The sequence below is a fragment of the Poecilia mexicana genome, unplaced genomic scaffold, assembly GCF_051168715.1.
Source record: "Poecilia mexicana isolate PSO_F unplaced genomic scaffold, ASM5116871v1 scaffold_1, whole genome shotgun sequence".
Lineage (NCBI taxonomy): Eukaryota > Metazoa > Chordata > Actinopteri > Cyprinodontiformes > Poeciliidae > Poecilia > Poecilia mexicana.
This window is the reverse complement of record NW_028263370.1, coordinates 24,796,063-24,813,307: the sequence shown is the minus strand read 5'-3', so window position 1 is coordinate 24,813,307 and position 17,245 is coordinate 24,796,063. Positions and strand designations below refer to the sequence as shown.

Genomic DNA, 17,245 nt, shown 5'->3' with positions numbered 1-17,245 from the left:
TACCAGAAATAGGAAAAAAAATAAACTACCGTATTTTCCGGACTATAAGCCGTTACTTTCTTCCTAAGCTTTGAACCATGTGGCTTATATGTGGATTTTTCTTCAACCACCAGGGGGCTCTTTAGCAGGAAGTGAATCATTGGAAGTCAAAATTGGAAATAAAAGAAGAAAGCGCGTAATTAGGTTTTAATAGGGAATTGAAATTTGAGAATGTTGTTAATCTGTACATAGCACTGAGGAGAAAAAAAAGATTTTTCTTTCTTTTAAATAATACTGGGAACATTATGAGAATTTGAGGTATAGATATTAGGATCCAGTAGATGGCAGTAGTGCAACAATAATGGATGCAAGCTGCTGTTGGAATCTAAAGAAGAAGAAGAAAGCGGCCATTTTCATTTAGCTCATGCTGGTAGCAACATGAAGGATCAGCACTTTTACTGTTACAGTTTCCGTTCAGAAACTACCGTAATCAGTTCAGTTAAATCTAAACTTGGCACCTTTTTCTTTTTCAACCGTAATAAATGTGATATTTAATTGACCTGTTATGACTCAGATGGTGGCTGTCTGCTCCTCTGCTGCATCGCTGTGGAAAACCTGGAGCAGCTTATAAAAGTACAAAATTAATTTTCTTTTTGAAATTAGAGCGTGCGTTTTATAATCAGGTGCGCTCTGTAGTCCGGAATTTACGGTAAATTAAATGAACTAAATTCAGAACAAAATGCCAGAATATTATTGTGATGAAACCATGATGAAGTCGGGATGTTTGGTCAGAATGTAATTACTTTTTTTGTCAACATTCTGCCCAGATTAAATTATTTTACTAAAATTTTGGATCAGATTATATCAACATCAGAAGACAGAAAAGACTGGCGTTACATTGTTCACCTGCTGGAAACAAATATTTACACAACATGCAGTCCTGAGCCTCGGGTTACCTGAATCAGGTATGAAGACTGAACTAAACCAGCCAGAGTAAAACTAGAAGGCGAAATATTACAGGAAAGTCTTTCCACCTGACATGTTCAAGGAGAACTTCAGCTGCCTTTTTTGGCCTACGTCATTAATATTGCTGTTGATTGTTGAGGTAAAGTTTGTGTTTTATAACTGTTCTGTTAAAGGTTCGATATAAACATAAAATTAAAAAAATTTCAAATTTAGTTTCATTGACTCCGAATGAAAAACTCGGAATATGCATTTCCCGCTTAGTTTGATGCTCTTGAACGCACTGCCGAAAGGAACTCTGGGAAAGAGACAACATGGCGCGAGGTTCAAATTCTCCAAATAATTTTGAACTGATGTCAGTTTGAGTTTTATCCGCAGTCCGCCATGAACGGTGGCCGAAGGCGGCTGGAGCTTCCGGCTGCAGACGAGCCGCTGACGGCGGCCGGACCTCCGAGGAGGAACCGCCTGAGCCGCAGCCTCAGACGGAGCCAGACGGGAGCGGCGGTGGTCCTGGAATCCACTCGAAACCGGAGAGAACCAGGTCTGAACCGACAGGTTCTGTTCGGGTCCCGTTTCAGGCTGTCCGCCTGATTCTATTCAGAAATCTGTTGGTTTTAGGTTTTCTCCAGATTTATCTGCTGGTGAGCCGGTTCCGATCTAGAAACAAGGATCTTACAAAAGAGTTCTGTTCAGACTCTATTCGGCACCGAACAGATTTCTGATTTGTCAAATCCGATTTAAATATCTCGAAATGTTTCAGTTTGTCTGTCAGAACCCAGACAGTCAAGGTTCGGTTCGGTTCAATTTAATGAAAACGTGAAGGTGAAACCTGTAATCGGGATGTTTGATCCACTATCAGAGTTCTGCTCACTTCTGGTTCTGTTCGTGAAAATGTTCTGGACCAGATTCTAACAGTTTCATCTTCATAGCGTTCAAGACTCCCAACAGAATCTCCAGAACCAAACCCAGTTCGGTTCCGGTTCCGGGCCCGGACTCCCCGCACAACGATCCGGATCTCCAGCAGGACATCGTCTGGGACGCCGCGTCCCCGTCGCCCCGCCGATCCGGTAAAGTTCTGGGAGAACCTCCCGGTTCTCCGCTTCCTGCTCCGGTTCCGTGACATTGCGTTGTGTTGCGTTCAGGAACAAGAGGAAAAAAGGCCGCCGCTGGAGGCGCCGTGAACATCTCAGAGATCGTCAGCAGAATCGCTCCAAAGGTCAGCAGCGTCTGGTTGGGTCCGGTGAAACCGGGCCGGACCAGAACCTCGGCTAATGTTCTGATTGTGTCTGCAGCACGGCCGGCCGCGGATCACAGAACCGGCACTGCAGCAGTGGATCGGAGACAGCGCCGCCATTTCCTGCACCCCGGACCCTCAGGGCCCGCGGGCCAAGAGGCGCTCTCCCAGGTGGGTTCTGATGGACCGGTTCTGGATCCATCAGAACGGTTCTGAGCAGAGGAGTTCTGAAGATTAGTTCTGGCAGAAGCTGAGACCCAGAACCAAGTGGCCCGCTTCTGGTCGGCATGGTAGGATGGAACCGCTCCAGAACCAGAATTTATCTCTGGTTCTGTTTCCTGCAGAGCGACCAGAGTGGAGAACCTGCTGCGACTCGCCAGGAAGCTGGACCAGAACCTGTTCCAGAACCAGAACCTGGAGGAGGTTCTGACCGAGGAAGGTCAGGGACCAGGTTCTTTTGGACTGGAACCACGGCCTGACCCAGACTTCCTGCAGGACGACCTGGACTTCCTGTTTGATGGTCCAACTGAGATGCCGAGCAGAACCCTGAGTCGAGGTCCAACTCAGAACCGACCCGGTTCAGCGTCCCTGTGTGGTTCTGGTCCAGCCGGCTCCAGGACGCGCAGTGGACCCGGTTCGGTTCAGAACCAGTTAGAGGACGACTGGGAGAACAACGACCTGCTTAACGACTCGCTGGTTCTGGAGATGACCCAGAACCCAGACCACTGCTCCACCCAGAACCCGGCTTGTTCTGGTCAGAGTTGGGTTGCTCCGTCAGTCGGAACCAGAACTGAGAAAGAGAACCTGGGTCCAGCCTGGAACCCTGACTGGAGTTCTGGTTCTGGGAAGTGGGTCCAAACGAGACCAGAACAGAACCGGTACTCCTCTGTCTCCAGAGCTCCAGAACCGGGTCAGATGTGCAGCTTGGAACCAGAATCCCAGTGGTTCTGGAGCAACCCAATGAGCCGGCCCATTTCTGACATCCAGCCCGGTTCTGTCGGGCTGGACGTCCTGGGCGATCTGGACTCTCTGTTCCGGTCGGAACCGGTCTGGGACGGCCCGGCTGATGACCTCCTGTGTGAGATGTGTGAAGACCTGGAGAACCGGATCCAGGTAAAAATGGACCGGACCGCGTCCGATCAGAGAGCGGCGTTGCAGCTGACCCACAGAACCTCTGAGAACCGGATCCGACCGGACCCGGCCGGACCAGCTGGCTGCTCATTGGCCACCGCTCCGGTGACGCAGCCAATCGGCTTCCAGCTGCCTCCGCCTGCTGTCAGTGCCGTGTTCAGGAACCGAACCGGGTCAGAACCGTCTGCGGCGCCGCGACAAAAAGACTCCCAGTACTTCACTTTCAGGAGGCCCGGGGACCTGGTAACCATGGCAACGGGGAAAGGTGAGACCCCCGTCATCAGTTTACCCGCCCAACCTGCTGTTCCCATGGAAACAGCCAATAAGGTTTTGCTGTTTCATCACGTGTGGAGTTGATGATGTCATTTCCTTTCGCTGCAGGGAAATGCTCGGCCGCTGAAATAGAGCTAAAGAAGCAGCAGGCGCTGGAGAGGCGGCGGCGGCGGCTGACCCTGACCGGAACCGGCTGACCCTGACCGGAACCGGCTGACCCAGACTGACCCAGCACCAGTTTATAACGCTGTGGGTTTAAAACGGTGATGATGCGTTCAGGAACCGCAGGACAAGCCGCAGTAGGACTTTGAACCCTTTTTCTGTCGGTTCTGTTTGTTTTGGTTCTGAAATGGAAATTATGGAAATTCCTTAAAAACGTTTTTCAAGTTTCAGAAACGTCAACAGTTTATTTCATCCTCAGCATTTATGTTTTATCCCTAAAGCTGATGATTTCTGCCGGACTGGAATCAATCTACCTTCTGTGATGTCATCATGACATGGGCGTAGGTTTGGGTAGGGACGGTAGGGACATGTCCCGACCAATATTCACGGGATATGAAAAAGTCCCGACCAATTTTTGCCATATTGGCTCAAAGAACGTGGATCTACGATCTTTGATTAGCAGCAACAGGCGGTGCGCGGAACGGAAGCTTCTTAGTTTGACATTTATTATGAGCCTCCGAGACCGTGTCGGAACGGTGCTGTCGGGGGGAGGGGGGGTCAGTTGAATCGTCTGACGCTCTTTGATTAGCTGCAAAAGGCGGCGGCTAGCTGGGCACACGCGTCTCCTTCTGAGTCTCCGAGACCATGTCGCCACCAAAAAAGAAAAGGACAGACATTAGAAGTTATTTCGCTACGTCGGCTGTAAGTACAGTGAGTGGACCCATAAGTTAGATATCTATCACGCAACGCATTTGTTGTAAAGTCCGGTGTTTAGTAAGGTCAGCACTGAATGTGAGGTAGAATAGGTCTGTTAATGATGTAATATTTTTTCACATAGGATGCTCAGACAGCAGAGCAAGGGGCAGAGCAGAATGATGGAGAGGTGGCTGGAGCTTCAGGGCTCCAGGTGAGGTGTTAGTTCTCAGATATGAAATATACTGTGAAATTATCTCAGTAAATATGGCATTTGAAGTGTTAGTCTTAAATTAAGTTAAGCTAGTGTGAATACAAACCAGGTTACGCTTTGTTTGCTCTATAGGAGGCAGTCAGTGTGAGTGCCAGTGACCAGGGAGTATCCAGAGGATATTTCTTTTGATCTTACTTGTAACGTTTGCTGAATTTTGTAAAGGAAAAAGTAAAGTGTTCTTGAACTGATCTGCTGAGTATGACTGTATCTGGTTGTATACACAAGATGTATGATATGGTTATGGTTGGTTATTAAGCCAATGTGGTTTCCCCCCCCTTCTCAAAAATGTTCGGTGCTCTTGGGCATTTCACTGTGCTGCCGGGGGGGGGTGTCAAGGTCCCCACCAAAACTTAGACCGAACCTACGCCCTTGCATCATGAGCTGCTGAGGCTCACTGAGCAGCAGGTTTCTGGACGTCTTCCTGTTGTACTGTCCCTTTAAGAAGGCCTCAGTTACCGTCACTGATTTGCACCTTATTAAATCGGACTTTACCTGAGCTGCAGTAACCTGATGAGTCATCTCCAGGTGAGAGGAAGTGATGAGTTCCTGCAGCTTCCTGTCTCCAAACTGAAGACAAAGTTAAAAACTAACGGCAATAATTTGGATTATTTAGCAGCCATAGAGAAAACAAAATGCTGAATCATTTTTCAGCATGCAGTTCATTTATAAATGTCACAATTTCAAACTAGTTGGCAAGGCAAGTCACTAACTAAATATTTAATTAACCAAATATTAAAATCTCATCAACATATTTAGTTAGAAAGCTAAGAGCTTGCCCAGCTAAGGAAGATAGCAAGCTGAACAGCTAACCGTATTTAGCTTTGTTACTGAAATGAGTTTAAAATGGTGAAAATATTTCTATTAAATAAATTACTTTAAAATCACAAGTGAAAAAGTTTCTCCACGTGATTAATATTCAGATGTAGACATTACTAATATTAATGATTCAGCTGTGGCGCTCATCAGCCAATCACAGGAGACCTTTATCCATCAATAAACAACATCTGAAGTCTAGTCAAAGTAAGATCATTTAGAAGTTTTATTTCAGGTTTGATGGGTTTTATTGAGGACCAGAACCTTCTGGACCAGCGGTCCCAGCTGGGTGTGTCCATGCTGATGAGACACCACCAGATCCACAACCTCCCGTCTGACCTGGTTCTGCTGACGGTTCTGGTCCAATCAGACGTCCACCACCATCTTCTTGGTGAAGTCCAGCTCACCCACAATCTGCAGAGGAACAGGAAGTGAGGTCAGAGGACAGTTGGTTCTGCAGAAGCGGCCGGTTCTGGAGCGGACCCGCTCACTGTGCAGAACTCGTGGAAGGAGATCCGTCCGTCTCCGTCGCGGTCGGCGCTGAGGATGGTTTTATCGACGGCCTGCTGCAGCGCGGCGTCCTGCAGGTTGGAGCCCACCATGGCCTTCAGCACCTGGAACAGCTCGCCGTTGGAGATGAAGCCGTCCTTGTCCACGTCGTAGACCCGGAAGGCAACTGGACCCGGACACAAGCAGAGCGGGTCAGACAGAACCGGACTGGACCGGAGCAGAGATGGATCTGGACTCACAGTTTAGCTTCTGCTGCTGGTTCCCTCTGATGCTGAACTGAGACACTCCTCTGATGAACTCTGAGGGGCAGAGGACAGCGGGGTCAAACCGGGGTCAAATATGCCCCTGATCAATAATCAATCTGCTGTGATCGTTGGGCCGGGACCAGAACTGGACCTGATCACCGGAGCACAGCAGGTTCAACCGCAGATAATTGATCAATAATTGGTCAGTACAAATCTCTAAAGTCTGAACATTTCCTCCTCAGATCCAGAACCGCCAGATGACCTTTGACCTCCCATCTGAAAGTCAGGAACCTGAACCGGACCGGCTGGCATCAGAACTCAACATTTATTAAGTTATCAGAAAGTGATCAGAATATTTCCCCCTTTAGAAAAAATGCTTTGCATAAAGAATTAAAAGCTGTTCATGTTGCCGCTCAGAGAGCCGGACTGACTCCGCTCCGTTCCTGACCTGAACTAAATCTGATCCTCGTCCCTCTGAACTGCAAAAGTTTTAATAATGTTGGAAATTATATTCTAAACTCACATTTAAAACCTCTGATCTGTTCAAAGCAGTAAAGAAATTCAGATTTAAATTATAACATCATGATGGAGACAAAGTGACTGAACTGTTCAGTGGCAGAACAAGTCAGCGTCGGGCCGGGGGCGGGGCTAATGACCGGGCCCCTGTAGGTGTGTGTACCTTCTACGTTGGAGGGAGGGAGCGATGGACGGACGGACATAAGGAAAGTATTGGTTAGTGTGTTTTACCCAGAAAACACTTGGAGAAAATATTGGCGAAACCATGAGTGAAACAATGACTGGGCCAGCCTCCTGTATGATTTACTGGGGCCCATTTTCTCCAGCTCCGCCCCTGGAACTGTTCATACGTGACTGAACTGTTCATACGTGACTGAACTGTTCGTACCGATGAAGTCGATCTCCCCGTTCCCGTCCGTGTCGAAGATGTCGATGATTCTCCGGACCAGCGGGTTCTGCTGGAGTTCTGGCAGAGACATGAAATCGTCCACGCTTAGGGATCCGGATCCATCTAGGTCCAGTTTCCGGAACCTCTTCCCCAGTCTCCTGATCTCCCCCCCCTCCTCTGAAATCACACACAAACGGTTTCCTGCTGCGCTCTGATTGGCTGCCTCCCCTGTTTCCTGCAGACTCACCTGCGTTCTTCTGGCCGCTCTCCATGTCGGTCCTGCCGGGTCTGAGCCAGCACCGGGTCATGTGACGCTAATCGCCAGCTGATCATCATAAAGCAGATTATCCTGATGAATCATAGCAGAAGAACTCACAACTCCATAAAGATTCAGATTAAATCTCCAGACTCCTCTTCCTGTGATTCCCTGGAATCTTGATCTGCAACAATGAAGTCTGACAATAAATATTAATATTTATAAATAACCTGCACTCACCTCTCTACTGCAGGACATTCTGGAGAGCCAGTGGGGATTGGCCAGGATTCCTTCCCTGCCGTTCCCATGACGAGGCGACTCAAATTCAGAGCTCGCCTTCAGAACCAGCAGTTCCCCTCCAGAACAGTTGGTGGCAGCAGTGAAAGCATATATTTATAAATACAGATACATTTATTCACTTCTAGGAAAAAATTAACGGTTTTCAGTGAATCATTTTGAAAATATGCATTAAGTTGTGCTCCGATCGCCGCATGGCCCCGCCCCACGGAACATTTTCTGGCCCCGCCCCTGTGGGGAACTGTTCGTTCTTTCTTCCAGAAAGGAACCGTTGCTAGACTCAACACATTCCTTTAAATCTGACGGTGAGGTAAGATCTTTGTGTCCAGAACAGAGTCCACAGCAAACCTCTAGTGACGGTGTTTCCATCTCATCTCCCTCTGTTGTTTTCCGTTGCTGCTGTTTGGTGTGTATGGAAGGCCATCCAGATCAAAAATACGGGACTTTTAACAGGTAAACAACAAGATGTTTACACACTGTTGGTGTGTTAACATCATATCAACAACATGTTAACACGTTGACAGCTATGAAAATATTCATGTTTTGTTTGTTTTTTTAACTAAATGATCCTTAAAATAAAGGGACATGGCCACAGTTGGGTCTGGTTCTGGTACTGACCCGTTCCAATGAATTGAGCTTAGACTCTAAAGTAAATCAGTTTTTATCAACATGAAGAGAAGCTGACTGGTTCTGACTTCCTGTCTGATCTGTCAGCTCCGATCTGGACCGGACCAGACCAGATCCGGTTCGGTAAGTGATGAGGCCCACAGGAACTCCAGAACACGGCTTTATTCACAGCTGCACTACGGCTGAATACAAAAGAAGAAGCAACACATTAGATTTGGCAAAATGAATCTTTGAAATCGGCGGCTGCAGCAGAGAGAAGCACTGTATGAGGAGAAAACCACAGAAGAAGAAGTCCTCCTCACAGCAGAAGACAGATTGATGGATTCATCCACTGCTGAAAGTAGTCCCAGACAAGTCCAAGAGTCAACGTGAAAGCTCGTCGGGTTTCATGATTCTGTGACTGAACTCAAAGTTTTTCAATGAAACAAAAATAGACAGAAAACAATCAGAACACTCAAACAGATCCAGTCCTGGTCTGAAGTTCTGATCCGGCCCAGGTTTTCCTTCCAAGCAGCCAGAAAAATCCAACATGAGCCCAATCCGGCTCAGACGTCCCGGTGGTTCTGATGGGGCTGGGATGGACCGGATCAGGAGAACCGGACCAGTTTGACCAGTTTAATTTGGCTGCATTGAAGTAGACCATGAAGGACCGGATCAGAACCTTTAAACAGAACCGTTCTTCATTCTGGTCTTTAGTGAACAGATGCAGACCGGTTCTGCTCCAGTTCAGACTGGGTCAGAACTGGTTGTGTTCAGCTGAAGACCAGCCTGGTTCTTGTGGGGCAGAGGAACGGGGAGCGGTTCTGGTTCAGTTGAAGGCCTCCTTGTTGATCCACATCAGGGTCCGGGTCTCGTTGGGTTTGCACTCGTACTCGATGTTGCTGAACTTGTTGCCGAACTGGCAGTGCTCCCGCTTGTAGTAGTTGTAGAACTTGACCTGCCAGACCGTCTCGAACGACCCAGCCTTGTTAAACTGCAGAGACAGAACCAGAACTAGCATCAGAACCAGAACCAGAACTGCTCATGTTCAGATTTGTCTGCTGAACTGAATCTGTTAGTTTTGGATTTAAAAACAGGCAGGTTTTTGGGCTCCCGGTCCGGTCCGCCTGCAGTTAGCTGTTCAGAACCTGAGGCCGGCTGTAGACATTTCTATCTATGTGTAATTTCTATAGTAGAGCTGAAATGAAAACGCATTAAAGAATCTATGAAATAATCCCTGAGTTTCACTGGACAGGAAATGAACTTTTATCATTCATGGCGTTGGTCAAACTGTTTAGCTCAGCGGTTCTTAACGTGGGCGGTACCGCCCCCGAGGGGCGTTCAGAGGACAGCAGGGGGCGCTGGGATTCCTTTGGGAGGCGTTTGGTCGAAGGTAAACTTTACACCTTAAATGCACAACAATACCAGTTTAGACTTTGAGCAACTTGCTGAAATTGTATCGATGGCAGCTCTTCTTCTTCTTCTATTCAGTGTTTGTAACTTCTTGGCGCAGCTCCACTCCTGCTACTGGTAGCTTCACCGCATCAGGTCAGTGTTACACCCTGTGATTCACTGGTGTCTGATTTTCAAATATTTTATGTTTTATTGAGGATTTTCGTACATATGTTTTGTTGGTGCTGTGATCCTGTCAAAGCAGCAACTTATATTAAAAAGTGTTTTTTTTTTTATTTTATAACCAGGTAAACCCTTTTCAAGAGGGACCTGGGCAGAAATCTGCAATACTCAGCAACCTGGTTACAAAATGTAAAACCTGATTTAATGTTCGTCTGGATGCTGCCCGCTTCCATGGAAGGACAACAGAAACTAGCGCTTATAAACATGTCATCAGGGCCGGCCCAAGGCATAAGCAAACTAAGCAGCCACTTAGGGCCCACTAAGGTCCCTCAATGGAGCTCAGTTTTTATTTTCATTTTTTTAGTAATAATTTCTGTCATTATAATATGAAAAACACACAATTTCACTATGAAGTGATTTGTTTTTGCAATAATATATATTTGATAATGTATGTAGAAATCATTATTTTATGAATAAAAAGAAAAACTAAATTGCTCTGGGGGCCCCCTGGTGGCCGCGGTAGGTACCGCAGCCTCGCCGGTACCATGAGCTGCAACGAGCATCCAAACGTCCAAAGCTCCGGTCAGAAGCTAAGTTAGCGAAACAATGTCTCAGAAAAGGACTCATCCTTCAGGGAGGGAGAGAAGAAGGAGGAAGAACAGAAAAAAGCCCAGATAAAGGTTTGTTTTAATGAGCCTTGGTGATGTAAAGATTAGTAAAGCTGCTAACAGAAATTAGCCTGATAGCGACCTGGACCGGTCCAGTTCAACAGCCAGACATTTATGCTAGGCTCTCTGTGTGAAACTGAGTTTAACTTTAAATGAGGTGATTCTCAGGGTGGTTCTGTATATTTCTGAGGTAGTTTTGGCTGCAAAACACCGAATTTGATAACAATAATTAAAACTTCTGACTGTCTGACATTGTCTAGCTAAATGTTGCTACATCAGGCTACATGGATGAGCTGCTCTGTGCTGTAGCTGGGATTTGCTGTTTGCTGCTGAGCAGAAGCTTTTTGTGGCTAAAACAAACATTATTTTTCTAAGTTAAGTGAAACTTCTGTTAACATCTGAAGGCTCAGAATCAGTCCAGTACCGGTACCGGTCCAGATTCTCAGGGGAGAAAGACTCACCTGGTATAAATGACATTTTTAGCTGTTGGAGTTACGCTTAAGATAAATGAATTTAATCACAGAATGTCATGAATGTGTGTAGAGCTGCACCGACTGCAGTTTTCTGGCCGATCCCTGGTTACCGATCTTTAAAAAGCCTGAGCTGCTGATTTTGGTTTTGCCTGATATGAATTTTTTTGTCTGAAATGTTGCTAAATGTAGCAAGAAAGTCACTGAGTTTCCACAGTGGGTGAATATTAACTGTAAAGGTTCAGACCTGGTGGTCTGTCAGTCAAACCTCTCACTGCAGAGCAGAAGAGGACAGAGGCTGAGTTATAACCTTTGCTGATGAAGAAAAGATCAGCTTCACATGTAAGTATCAGCCAATCACGATCCCCCAAAATTAAGGAAATCGGCTCCCAGAAATCAACTGGCTGATAAATCAGTGGGCCAATAAATGTGTCCTATATGTATATGATGTAAACAGCCAGAGATGCAATCAGTTTATAGCAGGTGTGTGAAAGACCTGATGATCAGACTGCTGACTGCAGCCGGTCCACACGGTTAGCAGAACTAGAGGGCCCCAAAACCACATTTGGCTTAGGGCCCCATGGAGGCTTAGGGCCCCATGGAGGCTTATGGCCCCACGGAGGCTTAGGGCCCCATGGAGGCTTATGGCCCCACGGAGCCTTAGGGCCCCATGGAGGCTTATGGCCCCGTGGAGGCTTAGGGCCCCGTGGAGGCTGGGGCCCCGTGGAGGCTTAAGACCCCGTGGAGGCTGGGGCCCCATGGAGGCTTATGGCCCCGTGGAGGCTTAGGACCCCGTGGAGGCTGGGGCCCCATGGAGGCTTAGGGCCCCATGGAGGCTTAGGGCCCATGGAGGCTTGGGGCCCCATGGAGGCTTAGGGCCCCATGGAGGCTGGGGCCCCATGGAGGCTTAGGGCCCCATGGAGGCTTAGGGCCCATGGAGGCTTAGGGCCCCGTGGAGGCTGGGGCCCCATGGAGGCTTATGGCCCCGTGGAGGCTGGGGCCCCGTGGAGGCTTAGGGCCCCATGGAGGCTGGGGCCCCATGGAGGCTTAGGACCCCATGGAGGCTGGGGCCCCATGGAGGCTTATGGCCCCGTGGAGGCTGGGGCCCCGTGGAGGCTTAGGGCCCCATGGAGGCTTATGGCCCCACGGAGCCTTAGGGCCCCATGGAGGCTTATGGCCCCGTGGAGGCTGGGGCCCCGTGGAGGCTTAGGGCCCCATGGAGGCTGGGGCCGGGCCTGCATGTCATGATACCCTCTGAAAAATGAACCATTTAAACAAAGAAATCCCTCCATGGTGACACCTCGATAGAGAGCGTTCATTTTATAGCGTTAACATCGGAGCTGAAAGGTTTATGTCAGTCAGCTTTTCTCCATCAATACGCTTCCCGACCGCTCTGCGCCTTAAGGGGTAAAACAAAAAAGATGCACACGTTGCACAAAACTCTGAAACAGGAGAACTGTGACACAGAATGGAGCAACGAACTATTAATCTATAATCAATAGACAGGTCTATATGAAGATATAATCCATGTTTCTGTCTCATATTTCTATGGCATTAAAAGGAACTTTAGTTTTCCACTGAAAGCTCTGGTTTGCACACTAAATGCCATGTGGGTGAAGTTTTATGGCTGATACTCTGATGTCCCATTCTCCTGAAGGCAGCACAGAGCTGCACCGCCAGAAGAGAAGAAGAGCTATGATTAATGTAGTTACAGTTCTATCCATGTTTTAATGCTGCAGAGCTCAGTCGGTTTGCAAATAGATCAAAGTTTAAACTGGCATGTTGTTCATCTTTTATCATTTTCTGGAATATTTAACAACTAGAAAATGGCAAAGAACAAGAATATTTTTCCACTCTGATTGGCTCCTGTTGGCCTACCTAACTCTGCTTTCCCCCTCTGCTCCCTCCCTGCCCTGCCTGACCTGCTTGCTCTGTTTTTGTCTTTTCTATATTTTTGGAGCCTTTTCCTGCACATCCTCAAAATCTACAAATTATGGATCTGGTCAACCGATCTCTCAATGCAATTGATCAAATTTTCTCGACAAGAAGTCCGGGCACAGGAAAGCCCCCCTGTAATGCAGGGACACACCTGGCGGGATTCACCTGGATTTATTCATGATAACAGGATTTCTGCTGTTTGGAGCTTGTGGATTCCTGGATTATCGACAAATTTGTGTCGGACTTGGTCGAACTAGCGAACACTCAGACTGTTGGTGTGGACAGAGACGAGGACTCTAAAACTCACCAACAGGAGAAGTTGCTGGTTTCGGCTCAGTGGAACGACCAAACTAATTTGGATTATTGAGAACTGAGATGTATCTGAGAGACTTTAGGGGAGAATGAAATTTATAATCTTCCCGACCTAAGACATTGTTTCTGAATTGGCTTTCCCCGTGTGGCCTTGGAAGGGCTGCATATTTCCAATCTCCTTGAAGATATGTAAACACAAGGCTCTTCCCTCCTCACCCCCTCCTGTATCCATGCAGCTGTGGAGCTGAGCGTCCCAAGGACATTCCTCGATAAATAAGACCTTTATCGGACTTTGCCAGGGGCTCAGTAACCTGGTTTCGTGGCCCTGTGATGTCACTGCCTTCACTCATGTCTCTGTTTTGCCCCTTTGTTTTGTCTGAAAGTTGCCATTTGCCCTAATATGTCCTTTCCTCTTTTCCTTTGGTTTGTTATTTTGTTTGTATTTCCTTTTAACTCATGTAAAGAACTTTGATTTGCCTTGTTGCTGAAAATCTGCGATATAAATAAAATTACCTTACCTACCAATTTTTAGATGAACATTCATTGCATTTTTCATAGACGCCTGTGAAAATAATTTCTATTCCCATGGCTTTTTTGTTCTCTGGGAAATTATTTTTGATGATAAATACAGAAACAAGCATAAAAATCAAAACATCAACAACAATGATAGTAATATTAATAATAAAATAATATTCAGTGTAAAATAGCCTACAAATTCTTTGATGAGGGACCTGGATAAAGGCTGGAGGGGCGCTGGCCCGAAAAGGGTTGAGAAGCAGCAGAATGACCAGAAGCCCAGAGTTTACGGAGAGAAAACCATTATTATTTTAAATTATAATAAAAATATCGCTACGGGAGGCAGAGCATGAAATGCGGTAGTTTCATAGCCAAATCAGGTCTGATGTAAACGGACCCCTGGGGATAAATCAAGGCTCTGGTTCCTCTGAGGTTAAAGGTCAGCAGCTCTCAGTGCCTCCTTGGGGTCATGACCTCACCTCTATGCTGACTTGGATGGGCTGGCGGTCTCCGCTCTTGGTGTGTGGGACGCCCTCGGTGTCGTAGCGCCCGTGGTAAACCACCGACTCCTCGTCTCTGGACTGCTGCTCCAGAGGGAACACGATTCCTCCGATGTTCATGTTGCTGCAAGAAAGAGGAGGAAGAGGAAGGGCTTGTCACGTGACCTCAGGGGTCGGACTCATGGTCCGGCCTGAACTGGGGGCCCGGGGGGCCGTGGCCCCACCTGGAAATATGCCCCCCTCCTCCCATACAAAGACTGTCTTGACAATCAAGACAAAAACCTAATCAATAAATAAATTCAAAAATAATTACATACATATAACTCCTATTTTTCTTCCTTGTGTTCTTCCTCCCTTTCTTAGTTGTAACATCCTAAATAAGTTTTTTTTAGTTTTCACACCCTAAGAAATTATTTATCATTTATTTTTTTCTGAAGTTACACCAAGAAAGAAGAAAAAATAAATTATACCTTTTTTCTTTACTTTTATAGATATTTATATATAATTTCTTTTTCTTTTGTGCTGTTATACTGAAGAGATAAAAAGAAAGAAAAAAGGAAATTATATAGAATTTTCTTTCTTATTTATAACGCCATCATAAAAAAATGAAGAAAAAAAGAGAACTACTGAAATGGATGTTTTTGTGCCTGGCTGCGGCTCCTGGTGGATATTCTCTGGGGCCGCTCCTGCTGTGACGCAGCATTATGACGACAAACATTTCTCCTCATTTCATTAAACTGAGAATGTCTGTTGCTGTAAGGAGTCACGTGTCTCCAGGTGTGATCCACAGGTAAACCTGAATCATCTACTGTCTAATTATTACCAATAATCGGTATATTGGCTGATTTCTCTGAAGGAGCTTCAACCAACTGCGATCCGCAAACATCCAACCTGATCCCGCATCATTTATTCAGCGGGTGTCGGATGCTGCGGCCTGCAGGAGGAAGAAGAGGAAGAGGAGGCTGCAGACCCAGCGGGTCTCTCCTCTCCTCTCCTCTCCTGATGACCTCTGACCTCCCACCCCCGCCGCGCAGCGCGCAGGAATCTTACGTGGCCTCCAGGGCTCCGGGCTTCACCGCCACCTCGACCCGGTACTTGGATCCCGTCAGCAGCTTGATGGTCCGGCTCTGGCCGAAGCGGGTTCCGTCCACCTTGAAGAAGACGGGTCCGTCGTTCGGCTGGATCCGGAGCGCGACCTGGATGGTGATGATCGGCGGGACGTCGTCCATGTTCCCGGGATGCGGCTCCGGCTGCTGGAGGAGAGGATGCTGAGAGGGACCAGCGGCTTCCGGTCGCACCTTTCACAATAAGAGCAGAGCCAGCCCTGGCTCAACGTTGATGATGTCATTTCCGAACTTTTTAGTTTAAGGTTATTTTTTAGGATTCTGTCTTTTTTCATTTGATCATAGTTGGAGCTTCATGTCGTTTTAGTTATTTAAGCCCATAAAGTGACATGTTGAATCATTTCAGGTTTTAAATGTTTGGATCAAGTTTTCATCATAACTCAGATTATTTCTCTTCTTGTGGTTTTTAATTTCCTTTAAACTTAATTTACGGTGATCGATTATCAGTGTTCTATATTTCATATTGTCTCCACAATGACGCAGTTGGTGGAGCTGTTGCCTGTCTGCATGTTCTCCCTGTGCATGGTGGGTTCTCTCTCTGGGTACTCCGGCTTCCTCAGGCTTCCTCAGGCTAACTGGTCTCTCTTTAAGTGTGTGTGCATGGTTGTCTGTCTCTGTGTTGCTGTGTGACAGACTGCTGACCTGTCCAGGTGACCCGCCTCTCACCTGGAACATTAGCTGGAGAGGCAGCAGCAGCTCCTGACCCACTAAGGACAAGGGTGTATAGAAAATGGATGGATGGATATAATTCATATCAAAATGTTCAGCCTCCTCTTTGACTTGTGGTCATTTCAACTATTATAAATTTTATTGAAATTCATCCAAATTCAGAAATGTTTTGCTCTCTGGCAGTTCAACCTAAAAACCATCAAACTTTTAAACAAATCAGTCGTTCAGCTGTTATCAAATGACAGATTTTTGATACGTCTTATGTTTTTAAATCATGATTGAAGTTTTATGCAGATTTTTTCAGGTTTTCAGTTTTACAGTGTAATCCAGAGGCTGAATGTTCACTCACGCTTTTTCAAACTTCATTTTCACAAACAAAAGAAACAGTTTATGTATGAAAACGTCTGTCTGCTTCGAGGGAACATGAGCGTCGTTCTGTATATGATTTCATCATGAAGTGGGGAATCGCTCCGACAGGTGGAGGCGTGGGCCCAGCCAGGTTTTCAGTTTAACGAGTCCCGACTCTCAGCTCAGGATATTTTATACCAGTTTCAGTTTTAAATGAGGAGTCTGTTAGAGGTGATGCGCTTCATGCTGAGGATCAGTTTCATCCCTCCAGAACCTTCTGGTCGGTTCATTCAGCAGAATTTAAACCATTTAGTTACAAGTTTACATTTAATTCATTTTACTATATGAAAGTGAGACCGCTACGATCAACAGCAGCATTAATAAATGTGTTTCATGCAGCTTTCTCTGTAGATTAATGATGATTGCTGCATGATGATTGGCTGTTACATTCAGGAACCAATCAGCAGGATCAGACATGATGCTGCCATGTCCAGACCGGCCGCCAGGGGGCGTCCCGAGGCGCCATCTGTCATACCTCGTAAATCCAGCAAACCTTGTGGTAATGCGCTCATCGATGTTGCGTTTCTTATAAATCAGCTTAATTAAATAAAATTTACCATAAACTTATGAGAAATAAAACACAAAATGAAACTTATACAGAAATTACGGATTTATAAGAAATTTGTTGAGTAAGCAGCATGTGACGTAACGTCGATGTGAGCTTTACCATAAGGTATGCTGGATTTACGGGTATGACAGATAATCAGAACACTGACCCGGATCAG

The 17,245-nt window shown here is 46.6% G+C and overlaps 3 protein-coding genes and 1 long non-coding RNA gene across 4 annotated transcripts; 2 read left to right on the top strand and 2 right to left on the bottom strand.

The window, feature by feature from the left end:
• Positions 1–1,233: 1,233 nt before the first annotated feature.
• On the top strand, positions 1,234–4,298 carry etaa1a (ETAA1 activator of ATR kinase a). Its single transcript, XM_014978325.2, has 6 exons — positions 1,234–1,483; positions 1,872–2,009; positions 2,085–2,158; positions 2,235–2,347; positions 2,521–3,572; positions 3,689–4,298. Exons 1-6 carry the CDS (start codon positions 1,327–1,329, stop codon positions 3,775–3,777), a joined length of 1,623 nt encoding a protein of 540 aa, XP_014833811.2. The 5' UTR covers positions 1,234–1,326; the 3' UTR covers positions 3,778–4,298.
• Positions 4,299–5,730: 1,432 nt separating this feature from the next.
• On the bottom strand, positions 5,731–8,060 carry ppp3r1b (protein phosphatase 3 (formerly 2B), regulatory s1ubunit B, alpha isoform, b). The gene is made up of 6 exons (XM_014978329.2): positions 7,678–8,060; positions 7,429–7,506; positions 7,182–7,358; positions 6,272–6,331; positions 6,014–6,198; positions 5,731–5,936 (listed from the first exon to the last, which is right to left on the bottom strand). The coding sequence occupies exons 2-6, from the start codon at positions 7,487–7,489 to the stop codon at positions 5,889–5,891; spliced, it is 531 nt and encodes a 176-aa protein (XP_014833815.1). The 5' UTR covers positions 7,490–7,506; positions 7,678–8,060; the 3' UTR covers positions 5,731–5,888.
• Positions 6,192–6,697, top strand: LOC106911522 (uncharacterized). The gene is made up of 2 exons (XR_001416628.2): positions 6,192–6,449; positions 6,520–6,697. It is a non-coding gene; the product is annotated as an uncharacterized LOC106911522 (long non-coding RNA).
• Positions 8,061–8,508: 448 nt separating the features above from the next.
• On the bottom strand, positions 8,509–17,182 carry cnrip1a (cannabinoid receptor interacting protein 1a). The gene is made up of 3 exons (XM_088006820.1): positions 15,370–17,182; positions 14,299–14,443; positions 8,509–9,334 (listed from the first exon to the last, which is right to left on the bottom strand). Exons 1-3 carry the CDS (start codon positions 15,546–15,548, stop codon positions 9,170–9,172), a joined length of 489 nt encoding a protein of 162 aa, XP_087862946.1. The 5' UTR covers positions 15,549–17,182; the 3' UTR covers positions 8,509–9,169.
• Positions 17,183–17,245: the final 63 nt, after the last annotated feature.